A 24,408-nucleotide genomic window follows, 5' to 3' on the forward strand; every position below is an offset into this window, starting at 1 on the left:
TATTATACGTTAGTTATTATGTATAGTATTACATATTATTATATATTAGTGTTTATACATAAGTATTACATGTTATTATACATTAATGTTACATGTTAGAAATAGTATGGTGTTTATATATACTAAACTATTATTACTCAATTTAGTCTATCTATATTATAGGATAAGCATACTATTTAATAATACTTTACTCATACTAGTATATTATTGAATTTAACTAATTATATAAGTTATAATTGTATAAAATATACATGATTAATATATAAAAAATACATATATATTTTTTTATAAAATATGTACAATATTGAAATTGGAGTCAAAAGACAAAGTCAGAGTCGAATTTTCAAATTTTTACTCAACCTTACTCATATCTCTATCTATTTTTGGATGGGAAACAAGGAGTATAAATGGGATCTAAATTATAGTATTATAAGAATGAATTTTTGTTTTTCCTTTGCCTTAAGCCTTCACCTTGGCTTTGTTCTTGACTATGCTTGACAAGGGATTCACATTTGAGTTTCTTCTTTTTTCTTTTATTATTTCTTTCTCTCTTTGCTTTTTTTTTAAAAATTTTTTTTTAACAATAATGGGCAAAGATTTTTGGGGATGTTTGGGAAAAGAGGGAAGATGAAAAATCTGTAGATAATAATAAAATAATTTGTGAATACGAAATTGTTTTAGTTGAGGTGTTTTATTGGATTTTGAGAAATTAAAGAGAAAAAATTGAATAAAAATATTATGAAATTAAAATGATATTAGAATATTATTTTTATTTTGAAATTTGAAAATGCTAAATTGAAAATTATAATAATTAGATGAAAAAGTTGAAGATTTGAAATTGAAAAATATTTATGTTTGAATGATGTTTGAAAAAGAAATTATGAGAATTTTTAATATGAGATGAGATGTAATGTGTTTCCAAACAATCCCTTAAATTTTTGAAATTGGTTTCTTTTTTCTTTTTTAAAGAAGGGTAGTGATAGGGTTACTACCCATCTACTACTTATGTGTATTTCAGATTTTTTATTTTTATTTTTTTTCATTTTCTTTTAAGGATTTTTTTAACATCCTTAATTATTAAGAAAAAATTAAAAAAATATATAACTTTACTACTATTCACTTTCTTAATCATTAAGTAAAATAAAAAATTATAAAAAAAATTAAATAAAAAAAGAGTAATAAATAAGTAGTAATGGAATGGTAATGCTATCATTTTCCTTAGAAGGGCTGTGTACCCATAGTTTAGCATATGGATAAGCCCCTCTCTACACGTGAATGGGGATTATGCAACTAGACCTAAATTACAAGTTGAAGTTAAACAAGTAGGTAGTACTAATTTCTCAAATTTTAATATGTCCATTACCGTATCAACTAATTTTTGAAATGCCATTGCCACAACAATGGTGATCGACACAGTTTAATAAAAATCTCTCCAGACTTGAGTCAATTCAAAGGAAAATACTTTTTTTTTTTTTTGATAAATTCAAAGGAAAAATACTTTAGACATAAAAAAATAAATTTTGTTAAAGTCAAATACTAATCTGCATCCTAATACTAATTCATTTATATTCAAAATTTAAATTAATAATGTTTTCAATAAAATTTATTTTTTAACAAATCACATTAAATTGGTACATATATTAGTGTATAATTGTACTTGCAACTAGATTTTTTCTAAAAAAAATATACAAAAGTAAATTTACAAACTGATATAACTTAATATGATACGTTAGATTGTAAAGTTACTTTTATTGTAAAATAAAACTAATGAATCTTATGAAATCACATTAATTTGTATATTTGTTTTTATGTAATCTCTTTATTTCAAAAGGGAGTACTATGTAGTGTCTACAGAAAGCATGCCTGCTACAGTTGTCGGGAATGAGGCAGCTAGTCCTAGAAGCCAAGTGGACTTCCCACAGCGCTTTTTTTGCATTTTATAACTGACAATAAATTCAAGAAGAAATAGAGGCACCGGCTTCAGGATTGTAAACTTTTTTTGGTTGAAAAAAAAGGAACAATTTTTATTATTCCATGAGATAAAATACCACGAACCACTGACATATTGACTACAATGAAAATGAAATTCTCATAAGCTGAACTAAAACATACTACCAGTAACCACTCCCAAAAAAACCACTCTAAAGCTAAGACAATAACGTAATATTAACTACCCTGTTGTAATCGAAAATATACCAAAACTGATGCAGAGATCACAGGAAGGATCTGATGATTCTAAGCCACTTCTATAATGCCCATTAGATTGGGATCCTCATTCTTCAGTCATACAGATTTTTGGCGGACTGCGTTCTTGACTTTTTGTTTTCATGCTTCAAGTTTTTCTCAACGTACATCTCATTTTTAGATATGGCTTTTTCTATGGATTTGGTCTTTCGGACATTTTTCGATCTCTTCATTGGTCTCCCCTTCTTCACCTTTCTGTTAAGAAAATAAGTTTATGAATGCAGGAGGCAGAAAGAGAAGAAATTGAAGATTCAAGTAGCAACTACATTTGAAACCAAATAAAAAGAAACTTAAAAGTACATTTTAATCAGGAAAAAGAACAGCCAATGCCAATGGATAGAATAAAACTCATAAAGGTGAATGGAATTGTTGTCGACAGATTTTAAATTTAGCTGTACTTCTAATTAATCAAAGAAAAGTTATGGAATACAAACACCCGTTGAAAGGCAGGAAACAATAATCAGATAGGCAGAAACACACAACTAATTCAAACCTAGCGATTCAAAAGATACATACCCATATCAGACCATAGACTACATAAGGCCAGAATAAAGGAATAGCAGCCCACGCATCTAGAATTTAATTCATCTCCTAAGGTCTTTTCAACACCAGAACTACATTTAGTGTGAATCTTTAATTCATGGCTCCCCTCCCCAATATGCAACTTGAATTATGTTTATGATATCTCTGTCGTTTACACTACCACATATAGCAGTTAAATACACAAACATAATTGAAAAAATAAATATATAAGCATAAAAATTTTAGTGGGGGCACGTTAGGCGGCCCCCAAAGGTAAATTCATGAGCCTGATACTGTTACTAGCATTGTGATGTAAACAGCCTAAATCGTCAGAAACAAGAACGGAACTCCATGCATACAAGCACAGGTACAATGTACACACGCATATGATAAGAAAAAACACATAATTTAGACCGACAAGGGATCCTTCACAAATTTTCACCGTGATTGGGTTGGATGGTGAATACTTACTTAATTGCAGCACCAGAAGCGGGATTCTGAGCTCCAGACTCTAACGTGTCCATTGCTGCATAAAACAATGAAAAAGGCATATAATTAATTCTAAAACGATCACAAAAATTCGCAATCAAAACAAAAAGAAATATAGCAATGATAGTACAAATACCACTTGTATAATACAGACTTAAAAGGAGTACCTTGAGGTAGATCTGCAACAGTCTCTTCGGATATATCCATTGAAACGTCAGCTTTTCGCTTCTTCTTGTTCCTGTTCTTCGCCATCGCCGAGTTTGAGAGACAGACGGACTCTCTCTCTCTCTCGCTCGCTCTGCGTCGAGGTTTATTGAAGGCAAGAGCCCTAGCTCAAATGAAAGCGCTACTCTCTAGGGAAGGAATGGGCCGAGGCCCGCGTTTATTCGGTTGTATTTTAGTAACTCGGGCCGGGCTCAGGGTTTCGTAATTTGCAAAAGACCGAAACAACAACAAAAATATTGCATCACATTCGGCAAACAATGAACAGAAATACTGCACGCTTTTCCATGTACACAACAAACATTCCCAACACACCATTAAATTGAATGTCGTACCTCGTAGAGTTCCAATGATGCACCGAGAATTAATAGTGGCCCATTGTTACCATTTTTAGGCACTCATTGAAACCTGGACCCAACCTCTGTCTAACAGAGAGTCCATATATCCCACCTGTGCAGGTGCATTTATGGTGTCCAATCTAATTCTAATTTGCATGCTCATCAATCGTGCCCCTGCTTTTAGCATTAAGTAATGGCCAAACCAGATATTGGTGTCCCATCGTCTAAATAAATGATTGTCATGCACAAACAGCAGCTCCTTCCAATATTGTTTGGGGTTTTTCTTCTTGGCAACATCCGGCTAGCTACTTCTTGGGGACCCATTTAATTGCCAGGTGTCGATCTTTGGCAACTAAAATCAATAGTTCAAATCTTCTTTGCCGGGTATCAAACTCAAATGTATGTTTATTATTGACAATATGTATGTTTAAGGGACAATAAATATTTGTTTTTACCATACAGTTAGAGGTGAATATGGAGAAATGTCAAAGGGGAGACCACAAATCCATTACCTTTTTTATAGACGCTTACCAATCTTAATATTAAAAAAAAAAAAAAAAAAAAAAAGAACTCGGTTACATGAACCAAAGGGTTCACAGTGGGCCCCATGACCAACTACAGAGCATGTTTCTCAATAGTTAGTTGCTGTGAAGTGGTAACCTATTGTTCATCTAACAGGCTTGTGTTAGAAGTGTCGAGGGATGGGACCATTGTTACAAAGAATTAACTTTGTGTCAGTTTGGGTATGTTCAAATGAATGGGATTGTGACTTGGTTGTAAGCCTCTTTAGTTGAAGGCCCACTCATGTTATGTCACACGTCGTTACTAAGAGAATTTTTCAGTAATAATTTAATGCAATTATATATATATATATATATTTTTAGATTTTTTTAAAATTTCTAATATATTAATTGACGTGTTATATTTAAGTGGGTTTTATTTATTTATTTAAATAATAAATTTAAAATATACTAAGTTAATAAATATAATTGATAATAATAAAATAAGATGAAGATTGCAGGTATCCTTGACTTGGGTTCTACTCAAACAGAAAGAAAGAAGTAGAAACATTGAATACATCTTTTCAGAACAACTGACACAAGGCCAGTGCAGACTGTCAGAACATTCATCCTTCTCAGTATGATGTTCAATGATTGTGAGGTATCTTAGCACATGGCAATTAAAAAGGGCAGGCAATCTAATGGGCATTTTACAATGAACTGGTGTCAAAGTGATTCGGAGTCCATTCCTTTGAGGGGATTTGTATTTCAATCAAAATCCCCAGCTGCCAGCTTTACCAAAAGCATCGATCCTGAACACAACACAAGAGAGTTTGAGATTTGAGAGACCGTGATGCTCACCAAACCAAATTGACGTGAATATTACAGTGAATTAGTCAACAATTAATTGATCACAGATTAAAAGCAGGAGCATATGCAGTAATCATTAGATCCCTTTTGGAAGCGGAATGATTACGTCCCACAAATATATTTTTCCAAGCCTTTTTTTTTTTTTTTTATAACTTCCGGGAATAACGGTAAACTGGTTATTGTATTCCAGACAACATTGGCGTGGAGTTCCATTTGAATATTGAATCGCTTCAATTTCTTTTTTAAAGATCTTGCTAATCCAGAGGTATATCGTGCATGGCATGATTAAGTTTATCAAAGCTCAGCTGCCGATTGATTCATGAGTGAGAGAGAGAGAGAGAGAGAGAGAGAGAGAGAGAGAGAGAGAGAGAGAGAGAGAGAGAGAGGTTCCTCATCAATCAGGCAAAAACTCTAAAAATTGATGATTCACCTCACTTGGGAGTCCTGGGCTTTGAACTTCATAAGATCAAACCAGTTTTGTCATTTAAGGGAAAAAAAAATACCTTTTAAGCCTTCTTATGGTTAAGAATATAATACATTATTCTTATTTTTTACAATTAAAAACATAATATAATTAATAAAATCTACATCTTTCTATCAATTTAATTTTTTAAAAATAAGTAATGATTTTATATAATATCATAATCAGATTTTGAGTTCAAACTGGAACTCTATATTTTACTTAATTTAATTAAATAATTCACATATTGAGCTCATTCATTAAGTAAGTCTGATCCACATGTGAGTATTAAAAATCTAATAAAAATAATAAAATTTACATATTTTTATCAATTTAAACTTTTAGACTAAAAAGTGATTTTAAAATTATTATTAAACCAACCCAAAGGTTGATAATATAAAGGCCTTTTAAATGTATATTAGTAAATACAAAGAATTTTGAGTGTTTGTTTGAACTGGTTGTTAGTTAATACAAATGAGCAGAACTCGGGCATTAATTGTCTATCAGGAATAAAGTTGTAAGCATGCAATCATGTCAAGCGTTTGGTAACAACCGAATGGGTCCGCTTTATGTTCACTTTTCCGAACAGACGATCAAATGGGGTCGGAATATCACAGGCAACCAAAAGTTACGAAATTTGGACAAAAGAGGAGAAAAAGAACAAGCATTAATTTCCAATACCCTCGGGGAATTAGGTGGTCTTTGCTGGCTCAGACCAACCCATAGAAAAAATATATATGGTTTTGTTCGTTCCTAATGTGTTGAAACTTGTTATGGACTTATCCATTTGTTGTGCCTTTTTCTTCGCCCCATAATTTGTGGGGCCACGTTAAATTTTCTGATAAATTCCCCCCTCCACTTGAATTATAAATTCATACAATCATAAATATGATCAGAGTTAGGTACAAATTAGATGATTATCCTTTGAATCTTTTTATTCAGCTACTACTACATCGCTCGTCACTGTTATTTTAATTTTTTTATCCTCACTATGTTAATAGAATTCTTATATTTATGGTCCCTACACCATATACATAATAAGAAAAGTAAATAAAAGTAAGTGTGTAGTATAAGATTAATGATGAGTAGAAATTAGAATCATTCTTATCATTTTTTTTAGAATAAAATCATTCAAACTTAAACACGGAAAGACTTTTGTTGTTGAAATTCACTGTCGTTGGTCTCATTCGAACTTGGACATGGAGCATACAAAGGATGCAATTACATGCACATGGAATCAAATGAATGCCTATGATAGCCACCACACATGCAACCTAAATACGGCATATGTCTACGATAATAGCTAGATTAATTAGACTAATGATGGCAAAAAGGGGTTCTCTTCAATATTATATATCTATAAGAAAGTATGCCATGAATTTGAAAATTTTGTAAACGCGCCATACTTCAAAATTGTCGGAACAATGCTCATATAAGTAATAATTTTTAACGAGATGGTACTAGGCCTGTGCAATAAATCTAATGGGCCGATCAACCGCGAGACCCTATTGAATATGACTCAATAAAGTCGGGTTGACATTAAAATCGATTTCGACACCATTTGACCGAATGAATGTCGGGCCATTATTTGGAACCCATATTTTAAAACTCTTTTTTAATCTTCTATTCCACTTAAGCATCAAACCCTAGCCCCTACCCCTACCTTCTCCTTATCGCTCATGCTCTCTATAGGTCTCTCACCTTGCCTCCTAATAACATTGAAGCATGAAACAAACAAGCAAAGCACCTTATCGACATTGAGGAGTGTATCAAAAGCTTCGTGGCGGCTAGGTTCCATAGCGAAATTGCCAACGAGAGAGGTTGGAGGGGGAGAGGGAGTTCCGGGGTGCTCCGGTGTCGAGAAGGATATTGACAACGTGGGTGCGGCCGTGCTTGGACACGTGCATGATCGAAGTGAGGCCTTGACTGTCAAAATAGGATATGTTCGCTCTGGACTTGATCAGACCTTTCAACTCCTTTAGGTGGGTGCCACTCTTCGCTACCTTGCATAGTTGTTCACCTAATTGGTCCATGTTTTGCACGATTGAGTATGATACCTATGCTCACACACTATCAATAATATATTATTGATGTTTTCCCCTTATGTTTCTAATACTAGACTTTCTTCCATGTATGTTTTTTTCTTTTGTGTCTTGTTGGAGAATATTGACTGAATTTTTTTGGATTTTACTTTCTCTATTTGTTGGGACAGTTATGCATAGAATGGAATTATATTTTTTCTTTCTTGTAGTAGTACTAAAGATGTTTCATTTTCATTTGTTGTTCTTTTAGCCTTCATTTTTCTTGCATCTAATTACTTTTCTTTTCATTTGATTTCTCATTGGAATATGGTGGCGTGCGAGAAAATCTAATCGTTTTGCTGTATTGGGGCACTTATGAAGATGAGATACTGTGGTTCTTGCTCTCTCGTTGGCTTTCACACTCTGTGGAGTATTCTATTGTGCACGTACACTCTTTCAGGAAAATACTCTATGTTGAGAGAGATTCTCACCACGTTTATGTTTAGGAGCTTAATCTTTGCTCAAAAACTCTTATTGTTGGAGAATCGTTCTCTAACTTAAAAAAGAAAAGACAAAGCAAAAGCTAAACTTGAGTCGGATCGGTTGGCATGCTTTTGCTAGCAGGACCGGGTCGAGCCTAAACTCGACTTGAGCTAGTCGGGTTGCAAGCCTACATGGTACCTATAAAAGCATAGATTGTCCATATTCAAAATTTATATCATTATTATTTACTCATTTTATATTTATCAAATAAAATATGAATATGACATACGACACACGACATATGTTTTCCCACCACGTTCCCATTTTCATATACATTTTTTCTATTTTAAGTATCTTTAATATGCCTAAATACGGGTCTTAGTCGGTAGTTAAAACGTCAATCATTTTTTTTGATAAAAAAAAAACGTCAGTAATTATGTGCGCCCAACTTGATGGACATGATTTATAAAATTATAACACTAATTTCACTTCATTTTTTAGGAAAATAAATCTCTAATTAGTTTTGTATTTATTTAGACGAATCCAATTGAGTTTACTTGGATCGCCGCAACAATTTATTTATGATTCAACTGTCAAAAAGGTATTCGTGCACATTCATTTGGTCAAAAAAATAACTAGAATAAAGGAAGCTAATCAATATTTAATTAGTGCAATCAACTTTAATCGTTATTAAAAAAATACAAAAAACTCTCTTAATCAAGGGGTATTATTGTCCATTAGTTGCCAATATTTCGAAGTTCCCTCCCAATATCACCCTTTCCCGATCTTCCCGTTCATGGAATTTTGAAACTTTTTGGTAGATTTCTCCATGTCCCAATCTCAACTCCTATTCGTGTCTTTATAAAAAACTCCAAAAACATATATAATTTTGTAGCATAAATTATAAACAAATCAGAGAGGCTCTCAGCGACCAAAAGGCATGTTCTTATCCGTATGGGCACGTTGAAGAGCCTTTTTGAGATAAGAGTCACTTGCTACAACTCATTTTTTGAATAACGCATAAATGCCCTTATTCTATAATATATTTACGAATGCGCCGGATTGTGGTCACCCTAGCCTAAGATTCATGATATCCTAAGTATTTAATTCAGATGGTCCATATTGCCCTATTAGAGGTGGACCTCAAAACTTTACATAGCGAAGAAAATGAACTTAGAAATAAAAACTACAAAATATCACACTTCAAACACGTGGAAAATAAGATAAAAGAATAATTTAATCTTATTTAGTTTAACTTGATTATTTGAGATTCAATCCTAACTTTTATTCCTCTTCATCTTGTATGATAGGAACAATTACCTCATTTCAAACATAAGTTGTACCTATTTCCTTGGCACAGCAGCTTCGTGTCTTACCTTCCAAAAGACATAATTCTAATTCTTCAAAAAAAGAAAAAAAGAAAAAAGAAAAAAAAAAAGAAAGATGCTAAATTGTTGATTCTAAGTCTTTAAGAGTTTACCAAATGGGCTTTGCTACACGCAGTCGGGAAACGCAGTCGGCGTGCAGTCGGCTGTACGGAATGAATAAAAAAAAATTATAAAAAAATTATTTTATATTCAGGGGGACCTGCATGAATTATAAAAAGCTATAAAAATAATTTTTTTTTTTTCATGTAGGTCATGTATTAATTTTTTTTTTACAGTCAACTGCACGCCAACTGCATTTCCCGACTGCACAAATCATTTCTGTTACCAAATTGTTGATTTCAACTGTTCAAATAAGATGCTGTCAAACAACCAATAACATGTTACATGTGATTAAAGATTATTAAAAGAAAAATTTTATTCATCATTTCTATATAATATATATTATATATAATTTTTTAATTTTTTTTATTAAATATGTGATATATGAATAATAAGTAAAAGAATTTAATTAATCTTAAAAAAATAAAATTAAATAAATTCAAAAAATAAATTTTAAACAATAAAAATAAATATAGGGTAGTATCGGTAAAGACGATGAGTTGGAATTTTGGAAAGCTGCTGCTCAAAACAAACTACAGCACGAAATGGATCGGCTAGAGATAATACCAAAACTGTAAATTTAGACAAATATACAGGGTAATATTAAAACCAGGCTTTTCAGGTCCGACCTCCCATGTGTCTGTCGAAACTCCAGACTGTCCCTCTCTATCTCTGTGTTAGTCCTATCCGGCCCAGGTCCGCTGGTCGTCGTCTTCTACCTCTGAACTGTTGCTTCGGACTCTCCCATTCTTTATTTTCAAGTACAAAGAATATTTTATCCCTTTCCAGATCCAAACGGTTTTCTCAAGAAACCAAAAACCGAAAAAAAGAATAGAAAAGAAACAGGTCAGCAAAGCCCCACCCACCTGAAAAAACTTTTTGAATTTCTTCTCAAAACCTTGAAGCAACAACAACTATGGAGACATATCCCTCTTCAAAGTAAGCTCCTCCTAAAATTTCGTATTTGTTTTCGAAACACAGAGAACGACGTCGACGTCTTTGTCTTGTTTTTGTTACTCTTTTACTCTCTCCCTTTCTCTATCTTTCTTCCCCTCTCACGACTCACGAGGTAATTTGTTTTTCGAGAACATTCTTAATCTGCTCTCCCTACCTGCCTGCCTACGCTCCGTTAACCTCGTAAAATACGCTTCGCACTAGGGAAACTAGCTTACCGTTCTGGATGATTTAGCCAAATGCGCTTTTGGAGCTTGTTTCTGTAAGTGTTTTTTGGGAAAAACAACAACAACGAGGAAACGGTTTCCTTATTTGGCAACGTTTCCACGTCGCAATTCCAGCTTATCATTCTTTGGACCACGCTTCTAATACTCTGATCGGAATTAGGGCTTTTCCAGGCTCTTGTCTACGACAATGCAGGGTTCGAATTCGTACAGGAGTGGTGGAATTTGAGCTTGTGAGAGCCAAATTCGGATTTGAATTTGTGAAAATTTCCGGGGTCAAGAGGGAAAGTGATGATATCAACGACGACGATGTTGGCGCGGAGCTCGCTGGAGGAGATGCTGGACTCACTTCGCCGGAGAGACGAGTGTGACAAGCCCAAGGACTTGCCGCCGGCACTTCCGGCTCGGCCGACGTCGAGGGCTCGGCTACCGTCAGCGCGCCGCTCTTTACCGACTAACTTCGAGGTCGGCGATGGTGGTGCGCCGAGTGAATGTAATGGAAAAGAAGAGGGAAAGAGGAAAGAAATCGATTTGGGGTTGAAGAGAGGCAATTTCGGGAGCAAGAAGCTGAGGAAAGATCAGAATACGGAGTCGCCATATTCTGTGGAGACGGAGGGTAAAAATGAGCTAACCAAGGGTTTGGATTCGGATCGTGGGTCTGCCACGCCGCTGAAGATGAGAGAATTGGATTGGGACGACAACATCGATTATTTCATCAGAAAGGTAATTTCGAAGGAAAATAACTATAATAATCTTCACTTCTGGTTGTCTCTTCGTTGTTCTACTTATCTTGGTAAGGCGTGTTAATGACAATCTTTGAATGAGGGATTTTTATAATAAATCCCCAGAACGTTGCATTAGGCCTCATACTAGAAAAAGGGATCAAGTAAATGAGGAATATCGTTTTTGCATTAAGCTAATTGCGAAGTTCGGGTTGATTCTTTTTTGTTTTATTGCTCTTGGTAAGGTGTGTTTGTTGTACTTAAAATTGGTAAGAGGATCAGGCCCGTATAATTAATTGCAAGAACAAAGCTGTTTCTTTTATGGTATTGTGTTCGGTTATTAAGTTTCTGGGTCTCGCGGTGAGCAAGAAAATATGGAATTTTCTTTATCATTATTTATAATGGTAAGATGGCCCTCGTGCGATGGAAGATAGATTTTGGAAATGTCATTTGCTTTTAATGGACTGGTTAATGCACCTATTGCAATGAAAATACAATTAGATGTTTTTATAAATGGAAGTGAAATAACGGTTGCAATGTTGTCTGGAAGCCAGGGATTTTTACTTTCAAGGTGTATCATCTGTTTGATATTCTGGACCACCACTGAGCTTGTTCCTCCATCTGTTGAGAAATTAAGGATGGAATAGTTTTCTGTAAATTCTACCCATGGTTAAATTTGTAGGCTCGGAAGAATTATTTCTGAAATGTATACATTGAGAGTAAATTTTCTAAGCAGAAACTCCGTGTTTGGTGTTGGCTAACAAAGTGGGAGTCTGGAACAATACAATCAACTTCAAGGGAGGAAGCACTTGTTTCACTCTCTTGTGGAAATGTAAGTTTCATAACCTTTGGCCATTTCTGAATTCTGTATAATCAATCGTGAGTACTTTTGCTGGTGGTTAGTACTTGCGCTTACATTGTGTATGACTATAGGTTATGAAGATTCCCAGAGGAGAGCTCTTACCAGCTAACCCAGATGTATTAGATGGTGCTGATGATCTTATACAGCTTAGTTATTTGAATGAGCCATCAGTTCTTCACAATCTTCGGTATAGATATATACTGGATAAAATTTATGTAAGTTTGATATGGTCCTCTACTCGTGCCTGTGAGTCATACTCATGCCTCCTTTTCACTCCTTGACAATTTTTTGTGTTTTCTATCTGCAGAGTAAAGCAGGTCCAGTTTTAATAGCAGTTAATCCCTTCAAAGATGTAGAGATATATGGAAAAGATTTTGTCACAGCTTATAGGCAGAAACTTATGGACAGCCCTCATGTTTATGCCATTTCAGACGCTGCTTATAATGAAATGATGAGAGGTGGTCAAGTCCATTTGTTTTCTTTAGACTATGAAAAAAAAAAAAAGACAATAAGATTTATTTCTTCCTTCTGAAGCCTTTTCTTTTTGCCATAAATTTATTTTGCAGATGGAGTAAATCAGTCCATAATCATAAGGTTTGAATTTCTTCAATTAACTTTTCTGCTAACTAGGAGCTCAGTTATGGACATTTTCCTTATGTTTTGACTGCTGTAATACTATATTTTTCTCTGAGCTCATTCTGTATATTTGATTGCTACTCAGCATACAGATTCATCTTTAGTTTTTTCTTTCAGTGGGGAAAGTGGAGCTGGGAAAACTGAGACAGCTAAAATTGCAATGCAATATTTGACCGCTCTAGGTGGTGGTGGTGGGAGGTTTGGGATAGAATATCAAATCCTTCAGACCAATTATATACTGGAAGCATTTGGGAATGCGAAAACATCTAGGAATGATAACTCTAGCCGATTTGTGAGTTTCTTTCTTTTTTCTTTTCTTCTTTGCTGAAGGCACTCCTAGGTTATCACGGTTCATAGCTTAGATATTTTTGTAGTTGTGATTGCAAAAGTTCTGTAAAGATGATTATGAATACCCTCTGTTTTTGCCTTTTGCGAACGGGATCTTAAGACTTGCCAGTTTTATTTACATATAGTCTGATTTTGTGCAGGGAAAGTTGATTGAAATTCATTTTAGTTCTCTGGGGAAGATATGTGGTGCTAAAATCCAAACCAGTAAGCATGTTTAAACTGGAATAAATTGCTGTCATGTTATGCTGTTCTGTTATATATCAATGATATAGCTGACTTGATTGTCTTTCAACCTGACGCCTGTATCAAATGACAATTTACCTGCATAACTGTGGACAGTTCTGTTAGAAAAGGTAACCTGTTGCCCCATCTGAAGTGCCTGGAGGTTGTATATTATCATGTTTCATTTCTGAAATTATTTCTCCTTTGAGCAGTCAAGAGTGGTTCAACTGGTCAACGGTGAAAGGTCATACCACATATTTTATCAACTTTGTGCTGGTGCTTCATCAGTTCTTAGAGGTTTGTCATTCATTATTATTTTTTCACACCATTCATACAGGCTGCAGATAAGCTATTTTGTGATTCTTGGAATTAATTCGTGTTTCTCGTTGCAGAGAGGCTGAACCTAAGAATCGCTAGTGAGTTCAAGTATCTTAATCAGAGTGATTGCTTGGCAATTCATGGTGTTGATGATGCTCAGAAATTTCATACGTTCATGGTAAGTTTACATCTAGTTGTTTCCCCCACCATCACGGTGCAACCACTTTTCATCTCATTTCTGTCTCCCATTATCCTTATTTTTTTTCTTATTACTTCAGGAAGCCCTAGACATTGTTCGAATTTGCAAAGAAGATCAAGAGCGCACATTTGCATTGCTTGCTGCAGTACTATGGTTGGGGAACATATCATTTCAAGTAATTGACAATGGGAATTATGTAGAGGTGTTAGTTGATGAAGGTAAGTTTTATGTGTTTTGCGTCATGTCCTTCTTGATGGATTTCTTGCACCACATGCTGTTTCTATGTTGTTAGTGATGATAGATTAAATTCTAGTTTAAACTATCTAAAATTCTTTTCAACAGTATTTTTTAATAGCAATTTTTTAGGCTTAGGATCTATATGGGAGTATTGTGAACTATGATAAAATCTTTGGCACACAATTTGTTGAGGGGATATGATTATTGTGTCAGTAGCAGGTCATCTGTTCTCAGAACCAAGTGTACACTTGCACAAGTTTTTACATTTTTTTTTGGTTGTTATAGCAGGCCAACGGAAAATTTTATATAAGTGAATGAAGCATATATTTTCGGCTATGCTGCTAGAAATGTTGGGAGAACTAGTGTATATGATTATAAGCTTATGAAGGAAAAAATATGTCTTCTTATGCCAGTAAATGTGATCAGAATAATTATAGAATAGATTCCCTTTGCTTAGACCTTAATTTGATGTGTATAGATGTGTCATGTTTGAGTTGTAACTCTTGCTTTGGAAAATATAGGAAGGTACTGAAACTTCTAATATAGAATATCCTATATCTGAAGTCTTCTATGAGTCGTAACTCTATGTATTCCCTCTGACATAGGCACACCTGTTAACATTGTCTGTTTATTCTTTTATTCCTACAATTATTATTTAACGTTATGGAATTTTATCTAGAGGTTGGTTTAATCCGTCTACTTTTCCTCGGTGCTTGCATAATATTATATCTTCTTTAAATTCTATAAATCTACTTTGAAGTTGCTTATACTTCCTTTTCCTTTTGGCAGCTGTAACCAATGCTGCCAGGCTGATGGGTTGCACTTCCCAGGAACTAATGCTAGTTTTATCTACCCATAGAATCCAAGCTGGGAAGGACACTATTGCAAAAGGATTGACATTGCAGCAGGTGTGTTTAGTGGTCACTTGACAAACAAGGCTTCCAAGCAGCTCTCAGATGCACTCTTTTGTGTTCCAATTAGTTTCTAAATATGATAAATCACTCTTTTAATGTAACATAAGAGCCCCTTTTTCCTCTGATTTAGGCAATTGACACAAGAGATGCCTTGGCAAAATTTATATATGCGAGCATGTTTGACTGGGTTGTAGAGCAAATCAATAAGTCACTCCAAGGGGGCAAACAACATACTGGGAGATCCATAAGCATCCTTGATATATATGGATTTGAGTCTTTTCAGGTACATGTTTTTAATTCAGTGGTGTTTTCAGCACAATATAGTTGCATACTTGGTGCTGATATCATCTCGTCATTTTCAGAGGAATGGCTTCGAACAATTTTGTATAAATTATGCTAATGAGAGGCTACAACAACATTTCAACCGCCATCTTTTTAAACTTGAGCAGGAGGTAAGCAATATAAAATCCATTGCATCCTTTGAATTTCAGTGCAATGCATCTTTTGAAAGTTCTATTTTAATAACATGATGATTTGAAGAGTCACAATAATGTATCTTGTCTTTTACTCGGAGACCTATTCTCTAGGTGGCTTTTGCATGCATATAGTGTGTTGGGTTTTATGAAGGAATAGACTAGAAAGAAGAACTGGATTATGAGGGAGTGGAATATAAAAGATTTATTGGATCTTTAAGACAATAAATGAACATGGAAAGGAAAAGTAATTATGGCAAATGACTATTATATCCTTCTCTTTGATTGTATTCTATAGTTAAGTTGTTGGCACTGTTTCTCTCTTCCCTTTAGTTGTGGGGTTGCATTGCACTTGGTAGGGACAATAGCTAGTGTGTTTTTATAAGAATTGTGAGGTGGGAGCTGCAAAGCAGTGGATATCTTTTCTCTTGCTTTTTTATTTTTGAAATTTATCCATCTTGGCTGCTTTTGGTGGACGTCTTGTCTCTTGCAATTGCTTCAGTAGAATTTCTCGATTAACCAGATATGATATGAATTATTATGAATTGCACCGTCACAGTTTCCTTGTTTTATTTCAGGACTATGAATTGGATGGGATTGATTGGACAAAGGTTGAATTTGAAGACAATCAGAAGTGCTTGGATGTCTTTGAGAAGGTATTTATATGGCTTCAATCTTGTTATCATCCATGTGATACCCCATATACACATTTATTTATTCTGCTCATTTCTCTGTTGTTCTATCACTTACTTTTTATTTCATGGTGGATTGTGCAGAAACCTTTAGGTCTGATGTCATTGTTGGATGAGGAATCGAATTTGCCAAAGGCCACTGATCTGACATTCACCAGTAAGCTTAAACAGCACTTAAATTCAAATTCTTGCTTTAGAGGAGAAAGAGGCAGAGCTTTCCGAATACGTCACTATGCTGGAGAGGTTAGTTATTGCTCAGTTTTCAAGGAGGTTCCAATACACTGGTTTTAATGATTTACCCTGCACTATCTAAATTTGATGAGTGAAATTTGTCAGTTGTATGACTCATCTGAGCTTTGTGCGTGGTTCAAGGTAGCAGAGATGAAAATAGTGTCTAGAAAGGAGTTAAGTATCCTATACTTAAGAGAATCTATATATGAGGAGTGCTTGGAAACCCTTATAACTGGTTCTGGTTCTTGAAAAATCCTAAATGAATAGTAGTGACCGGGACTTATATTCTTATTATCTAAACCACTTGGTAATCATGTTTTAGCTAATAATGGAAATATGTTGCAGTACATTTAGTATTCATAAATAGCAGATTAAGAACCACGATTTACCAACGTGGACAAACTTAAAATTGTTATTATTATTTTTTCACAACTGGCCAGTTTATTAGTTCAAGAATCCCCATAGTTTAGTAACGACCACTGTGATATCTTTCAAAAGACATATGAGATAATCTCCTTCCATATCTTTATTTTGTCATTTTTCTTGAAGCAATATCTTGTAACTAATTATCATTTAGATATTATGTTGATAAGTAATCAAGAATTTATTGAACTCAAAAGGCATAGCCCCAGTAGACAACACATACACAAGAGAAACTTCTAATTGGAAATAACAAAAAGGAAACAAGAAAATCATGAAAACTCTGCCCATTAGACTCTATAACAGTTGTCTGAAAAAACAAGTTACTGAATAAATAAGTTTTTAGCTCTTCACCATCGTCCCTCCAAATACACACTAAACAAAGTATTGGACACTTTTTTTTTTTAAATTTTTTTGCTGAATATTGCAAACACAATTACTTTGACAGCATCCCATCTATGCTATAGCCATATTTTGAGACTTATTTCAGAAGTCAGAAGTTTGCGCCATATTTTGAGACTTATTTTAGAAGCCAAAAGTTTGCTAGTCTTTTCACTATTGAAATGATGGGCCAAAGTGTACGTTATATCCGAAACTTTAAACTTTTTATTTTCCATTGCACTTGGATCTTGACAATGAGTATTAGGTTACAAACTTTCATCTACAGTAGCACTGTTTTTTTTAATCCTCATATATGGTAGTTGCTCATTCCTTGCCCCAGATATAAATAATTATTTAGTTATCAAGAGATTAGGTACATAATATAATTAAGTATTTGGTAGCAAATGATGTTGAAATACGTACCCTCGATAATGATGTGTTTGGTAAGATCTTCCCAGCTTTATTTGAGTTTGATGGTATTATAGTTACAAAGAAGGCCGGAGCTTTGTAAAGTATTCCAGCAACTATTCAGTAGTATTGATGTAACTGTTATTAAATCTAAGATAATGAATCATTGAAGTCCCTTCTCCCAACATGCTTATGGTTCCACTAACATCTGGAGTTTTATTAGGTTCTCTATGATACAAATGGCTTCCTGGAAAAGAACAGAGACCTGCTCCACCCCGATTCCATTCAACTCCTCTCATCATGCAGTTGTCAACCATTACAGTTATTTGCCTCCAAAGTGCTTGACCAATCCCTGAAATCAGCAAACCATTTGGCCCAAACAGCATTGGCATCCCCAAATCAGAGTGTTTGTACAAAGTTTAAGGTAAGTATACTTGTTGCATTTTTTTCCCAATTGTATAGCTGTAGCATACTTAAAATAGGAGCCAAAGATATGGATTTTATGACAGTTGTATGTGACCATATGACATGATTTTGGAGTTCCTCTCAAGAAAATTACAGTATTTTCAGGAGTATGAAAAGTAGAGGATTTTCTGGTCCTCTTGAGATGTAGCTGAAATTTATTTTACAAAATTCAAAGAATCTCTTGGATTCTTGTAGGGTCAACTATTCAAACTAATGCAACAAATGGAGAACACCACGCCTCACTTCATTCGCTGCATAAAGCCAAATAGCAAGCAGCTTCCTGGAATATATGAAGAGGACTTTGTCTTACAACAGCTCATGTGTTGTGGAGTTTTGGAAGTTGTTAGGATTTCAAAATTGGGATATCCTACTAGAATGACACATCAAGAGTTTGCAGGAAGGTAGAGGGTGTAACTTCCCATTAGTTAATGGTTGTTTTTTAAAAATAAAAGATGGTTTAATTCTTCTCGTGATATATTCAGGTATGGGTTCCTACTTTCCGATACAAATGTATCTCACGATCCATTAAGCATATCAGTTGCAGTTCTAAAGCAATTTGATGTCCACCCTGAAATGTACCAAGTTGGTTATACCAAATTGTATCTCAGAACAGGGCAGGTAATTTCTTGTGTGTGTGCGCACGCGCGCATGTGCGTGCGTGCATGCATTTGTGTCTGTGTGTGTGTAACTAAGACATGCATGTATATAATAAAATGTATTTATTCTGCATAAACACGGACGTAAAACTCTAAACAAATACAAATTGAAATTTGGGGAAATCACACTTCTCATCCACAAACTACCATTGATTTTACATTTTGCACCACAAAGTACCAAATAATATAGTTTGGTTAAGATCTAATTGTGAAGACGAACAAAATATTGGCCATGAGTTACAATTTTTAATGGCCAAATCTTAACCTAGAGTGCAAATTGAAAAATATAGGTAGATTAGAGTGTAAATTGAAACTTTTGATAGTACAAGGTGCAAAATGATATATGGGTGGTAGTTTGTGGGTGAAAAATGTAAATTTTCACTTTTGATTTTGATTTGCATCTGGCACTAGCAATTATCTCCCATGCTATCATTCCCATTTTTTTAAACTGTTGCTAGGATCTCTAAAACATTTGCAAGAGATAGCCATCTCCACATTTTGTATACAAATAGTGGGAACCATATGTAAAGACTTGTAGTTTCCTAGTCCGTGAAGACTAAAGAGTTTGTGGTAAAATTTACCCCTCCACACTGATCTAACAAAAATTGCAACTGTTTTCTATCCATGTCAGTCAGAATAATTGACCATTGCTTTTTTCACAAAAACTTCCAAGATCTTCTCCATTGCTCTTAGTTACAACCAAGCGCCAAGAAGCTTTTCTTAGTTTGTTGAATAACTGCACTGATATCCACACACTAAACATGAGTTAAAGCACCCAGAAATTCTGGATTAGCTAAAGTGGTCTACGATGCAAGCTTAAATGGTGTATATTTTGAATAAATGATAATGTGTCTGCAATAATAATTGAACACAGTACTGTGTTGATTTGATCACTACAAGAACCGTCCTAGTTTTAGTGATGTTGCCCCAATATTCAGTTGTCTTTATGGGACCCTAAGGGTAAGTGTAACACCCCAATGGTTAATTATTAAAAAAAACAAAAAAAGTATAACGCCTCAATAAAAGGCCCAAACCACATGGTTTATATTCCAAAAGGATTGGTCAATGATATAATTGGAATCCCGTTAGAACATTATAAAGAGTAAGAACTTCTCTGTCCCAAGTATGTGGGGTTCTATACACTACGTACCCTTACACATCATATGGGGTATCAAAATCTCCCTCCCTTAAAATCTCAACGTCCTTGTCGAGCCTGTCCTTCGTAGGTGGCACGGCTCAAGTCACATTTCTGGTTGGAATAGGCTTTGATAGAATTTGTAACGCCCCAATGGAAGGCCTAAAGCACATGATATATACTCCAAAAGGAATAGTCAATTATACAATTGGAGCCCCATTGGAACATTATAAAGAGCAAGGATTTCTCTTTCCCAAACAATGTGGGATCCCATATATCACTTACCCTTACACACCATATGGGGTATCACAATAAGAATTTCAATGAGAAGGAAAATTGAAAAAAGGTAAGAGTAGGAAAACAAGGAACGTAAAAAAGAAAAGAAAGGGTGAAGGGATTAACACTTTGGGGCTGAGTTCATTGCTAAACTGACTGTTTTCTTTCTGGTTTAATTGCCTTTATTTTCTGTAATGGTTCATCTGATGCTGTTATGTCTTACTGATTTACAGGTCGGTGTGTTGGAGAATAGGAGGAATCGAGTTCTGCAAGGTATACTTGGTGTTCAGAAATGCTTCCGTGGTCACCAGGCTCGCCGTTTCTTCCATGAAGTCAAGGGGGTGATAACATTACAATCATGTAGTGCATCCATATCTATTTGAAATCCATTCTTTGTTCTATAACCTTGTTCATGTTAAATTTATTCAGCCTGTTTTTCACTGTTATATACAATTGGATGTTTTTATCAAAAGAGATTCTGCTTTAAATTTTTCTCCAGGACTTCATTATTTTGTAGGCCTCACAGATTTTTACGCTGTGAAGTGCCTAAATCACTGAATTTGTGGCTTAAAGGCTGAACTGATTTTAGGGATTTCATTAATTGTTTTGGATCTCAAATGAGTTTTTTTTTTCTAATTTTTTAACAATGGCTTGATCATTGTTGGAATAAATCCAGTTGTTCGTGGTGAAAATACTAGAAGGAAGTATAATATTATGGTGAGGTGCTGGACCGTTGGTGTTCCAAAAACCCTTAATGAGCTGCAAGCTGCTTTGTATTTGCAATCTGGTAAAAATTATTTTGTTTATTGGTTTTGTGGCTGTTCATTTGCAAACAGTTTTCTTACTGTTCATATATGTAATTGTAGTAATCCGTGGATGGCTTGTTCGAAGGCATGTCAATGGCATGCGTAAATTGAAGAAGTTACATGCTGAGAACTCAAAATCCAAGCAGAAGCGAAGCAGGAGGATTTCTGAAATGAAGGTACTTTCTGTAGCCCACTTATCAGCTTGCAATAATTTTGTTCTCCTGTTCTTCCCTCCTTTGTTAAATAGTGTCTATGGGTACTATATCCACTGGAATAACAAGAGAACTCTTGCATCTATTTTGGTCCCTTCACTCTTGCATCTATTTGGGTACTTTCTGTTGTTTATCAAGCGGTGTTTTTCTTTTAAATCATTTCTCCCCATGAAGGTTGCTGGGAGTTTCGAACTGTTAGATTCTCATCATGCCAAAGTTTTTCAGTGCTTGAAATCAAATTCAAAATTAGATTTAATTTTCCTAATATTGAGAAGTTTTCCTTGTACTTTGTCAGGAAAAAAAAACGTTAGCTAATTATTTTTCTGACCTTAAAAAAAAAACAGCCTAGCCAAAAGAGACAAAACACATCCATTAGCATTATTAGCAATCAAAATTTATTAATCAGCTATTTTCATTTATTTTTCCCTGGACATGAAATAATTTTGTTCAATTGAGATTGTTTCATTGATTAAGATTGCTCCAAGTGTCAACGAAATGCATGTAGTAACATAATTACCTTTCAGACTGCATATATTGAACAGCTGCCTGTATGGTCTAGACTACCGGTACGGCCTTTCCCTTGGCTTGCATTGGCCACTTTCCAAACTGTAAAGTTTTCACATGGAATGATAGAATGCTGCAGATGTATAATATGTTTTGTATATGGAGAATTGCACAAGAGTTGAGGTTCCTTCTTCAAGAATAAGATGTTAGCAGGCATTCTTTTAATGGATGTATTTGATATATACTCACTTCTAATTTACAAAGCATCAACTGCAAACTTAGGCATTCCTTTTAATCTACATTTTTTTTTGTGATTCATAAATGAAAGATGAAGTTTGTTTTCTGTTTTGGTTCCATGTTAAATTTTATCAAGTTGGATGACTAAACCGTCACTTTTCTTGTCTGAGCAGGAGATACCACCAGAGCAGGTTCAGGCTCTGCCTTCAGTTTTGGCTGAGCTTCAAATGCGGGTACTTAAAGCAGAAGCAGCTCTGGAACAGAAGGAAGAGGAAAATACTGCACTGCGAGAGCAACTACAGCAGAATGAGACGAGATGGTCAGAATATGAGGCAAAGATGAAATCAATGGAGGAGCTGTGGCAAAAGCAGATGGCTTCTTTGCAAGTGAGTTTTGTGTATTCATACATAAGTTTGATTCAAGTAATGATTGAGGTTGACGAAAGAAAAAAGGGGCTTAAGGCAGTCCGATATTGTGAAGAAAAGATGCAATCTGGACATCTAAATCTATTATGTTTCTCTGTCGAACGTTATTAATAACATGTCAGTCCCACATAGAGTGGGTAGGTTATAATGGTAGTAATGGGTGCCAAGTCCCACATTGGCTACTTGCTAAGTGATTCTGTGGAAACCTCAAATTGACTGGTCTTTTTGGAGTTGTGTGACTAACACCTTCTCTGAATCCTTACATAAGCTATTAGAGCCACCTAGTAAGGCTAGCCGTGTGAATGGAGCACTTGTGACATGGCCCTATCAAGGAAATTAGAAATTGAAGAGGGTGAGTTTGTAACACCTCAGACTCACATTGGAAATAAGAATCGCACAAATAGGTTAATAAAGATGGTCATGGGCACTAAGTCTTACATTGGCTACTTGCTAGATGAGACTGGATTTTATAAGTGATTCTAGGGACGCTTTATATTTATTAGTCTTTTTGGGATGTACTGCAGATATGGCTAGTGTTTTCCTTGGTTCTTACATAATTTGTCTATATACTTTTTTGATGATGTAAGCGTTGCGCCCTTACTAATTGGATGACTCGTGCCTGAGAGTTTAATTGGTAATCTTAATGCAGATGAGTCTTGCCACAGCTAGAAAGACCCTAGTTGCAGACAATGGTTCAGGTCAACTTGGAAAACTTGATGTTTCTTCAATTCCTCACTATTATGACTCGGATAACACATCCATGGGATCTCGAACTCCTGGTGGAAGTACACCTATAAAATTGTCTGGTACCACTCATGATGTTGGAGTAGGGCGAGACACCAATGGTACTTTGAGTGCAGTGAGCAATCTGGTAAAGGAGTTTGAGCTGCGTAGACAGACTTTTGATGAGGATGCCAGAGCTCTGGTAGAGATCAAATCAGGGCAGTCGGCTTCCATCGTAAATCCCGATGATGAACTTCGGAAACTCAAGCTTGGTTTTGAAGTATGGAAAAAAGAATACAAAATTAAGTTACGGGAGACGAAGGTAAAGCTTCATAGATTGGGGCATTCAGAAGGTCGTCGGACATGGTGGGGGAAACGAAGCTCAAGAGCATCATAGCCTGGACAGATAAATATAGTGACAGAATGATGGAGAAAGAAATGCTGCCAAGATTCTGCCTCGTTGCTTTTTCTGGAGCCGGTTTCTGTTTATATATGGTGATAGATATGGGTGTTATCAGTAGTGTGAGGCAGAGAAGGAGATAAATTGTATATCTTCCAATTTTTGTTACCTGGTAGAAGTGTTCATACACTTATGCATAGCCAACTAGGGATTTGTTGAGGGACTGCAAACACTTCATAAATATAGTTTAGTGTATTTGTCTATAATCCGTTGTCATGATGTAATTTCAGAATGTCTAGTTCTTAGAACTGAAAACATGGAAGGAAAAGTGTTCATATGGCCCATCCTTGTGTATCAAGTGCTCGTGGCACACTATTTGGTCATAATCATCGCGCAATGTCTCTCTCTAACGGATTTAGCAAATAGTTATTCTATCGTCAAGTTAATGTGTAGAGTACATGATATATATAATTTAAATGATAAGATTTGATTTGTGATATTGAAATTTTAAAATTTTTATTTCAAATCAAATTATACTATGTAAGTAATTATTATGTGTTATCTACCCCGCTTATAAATATATATATATATATATATATATTGGCAACAATGATTGCTTGTGGGTATGTCTTCTTATCTTCGGTTCTGTAATTTTGTTGCTTTTGCATTTGACTTTTCTTATACAATAGATA

General features: G+C 34.9%; 2 protein-coding genes across 3 annotated transcripts; one reads left to right on the forward strand and one right to left on the reverse strand.

Annotated features, from left to right (window-relative positions):
• Positions 1 to 1,979: 1,979 nt before the first annotated feature.
• On the reverse strand, positions 1,980 to 3,586 carry LOC122280691. Its single transcript, XM_043091672.1, has 3 exons — positions 3,423 to 3,586; positions 3,238 to 3,292; positions 1,980 to 2,439 (listed from the first exon to the last, which is right to left on the reverse strand). Exons 1-3 carry the CDS (start codon positions 3,505 to 3,507, stop codon positions 2,280 to 2,282), a joined length of 300 nt encoding a protein of 99 aa, XP_042947606.1. The 5' UTR covers positions 3,508 to 3,586; the 3' UTR covers positions 1,980 to 2,279.
• Positions 3,587 to 10,256: 6,670 nt separating this feature from the next.
• LOC122281022 (myosin-2) lies at positions 10,257 to 24,102 on the forward strand. Of its 2 annotated transcripts, XM_043092213.1 has the most exons (25): positions 10,257 to 10,852; positions 10,978 to 11,537; positions 12,273 to 12,368; positions 12,470 to 12,613; positions 12,706 to 12,856; positions 12,965 to 12,992; positions 13,152 to 13,326; positions 13,523 to 13,586; positions 13,722 to 13,735; positions 13,817 to 13,901; positions 13,997 to 14,100; positions 14,201 to 14,339; positions 15,148 to 15,266; positions 15,403 to 15,555; positions 15,635 to 15,724; positions 16,324 to 16,401; positions 16,522 to 16,680; positions 18,101 to 18,301; positions 18,538 to 18,743; positions 18,825 to 18,960; positions 20,643 to 20,769; positions 21,086 to 21,196; positions 21,276 to 21,391; positions 22,342 to 22,554; positions 23,243 to 24,102. In XM_043092213.1, exons 2-25 carry the CDS (start codon positions 11,106 to 11,108, stop codon positions 23,711 to 23,713), a joined length of 3,612 nt encoding a protein of 1,203 aa, XP_042948147.1. In that variant the 5' UTR covers positions 10,257 to 10,852; positions 10,978 to 11,105; the 3' UTR covers positions 23,714 to 24,102. The 2 variants fall into 2 exon arrangements, with proteins under 2 accessions (XP_042948147.1, XP_042948146.1); XM_043092212.1 differs by having other exon boundaries at positions 10,257 to 11,537.
• The last annotated feature ends 306 nt before the right edge of the window (positions 24,103 to 24,408 follow it).

Source organism: Carya illinoinensis, chromosome 11 (assembly GCF_018687715.1).
Source record: "Carya illinoinensis cultivar Pawnee chromosome 11, C.illinoinensisPawnee_v1, whole genome shotgun sequence".
Taxonomy (NCBI): domain Eukaryota; kingdom Viridiplantae; phylum Streptophyta; class Magnoliopsida; order Fagales; family Juglandaceae; genus Carya; species Carya illinoinensis.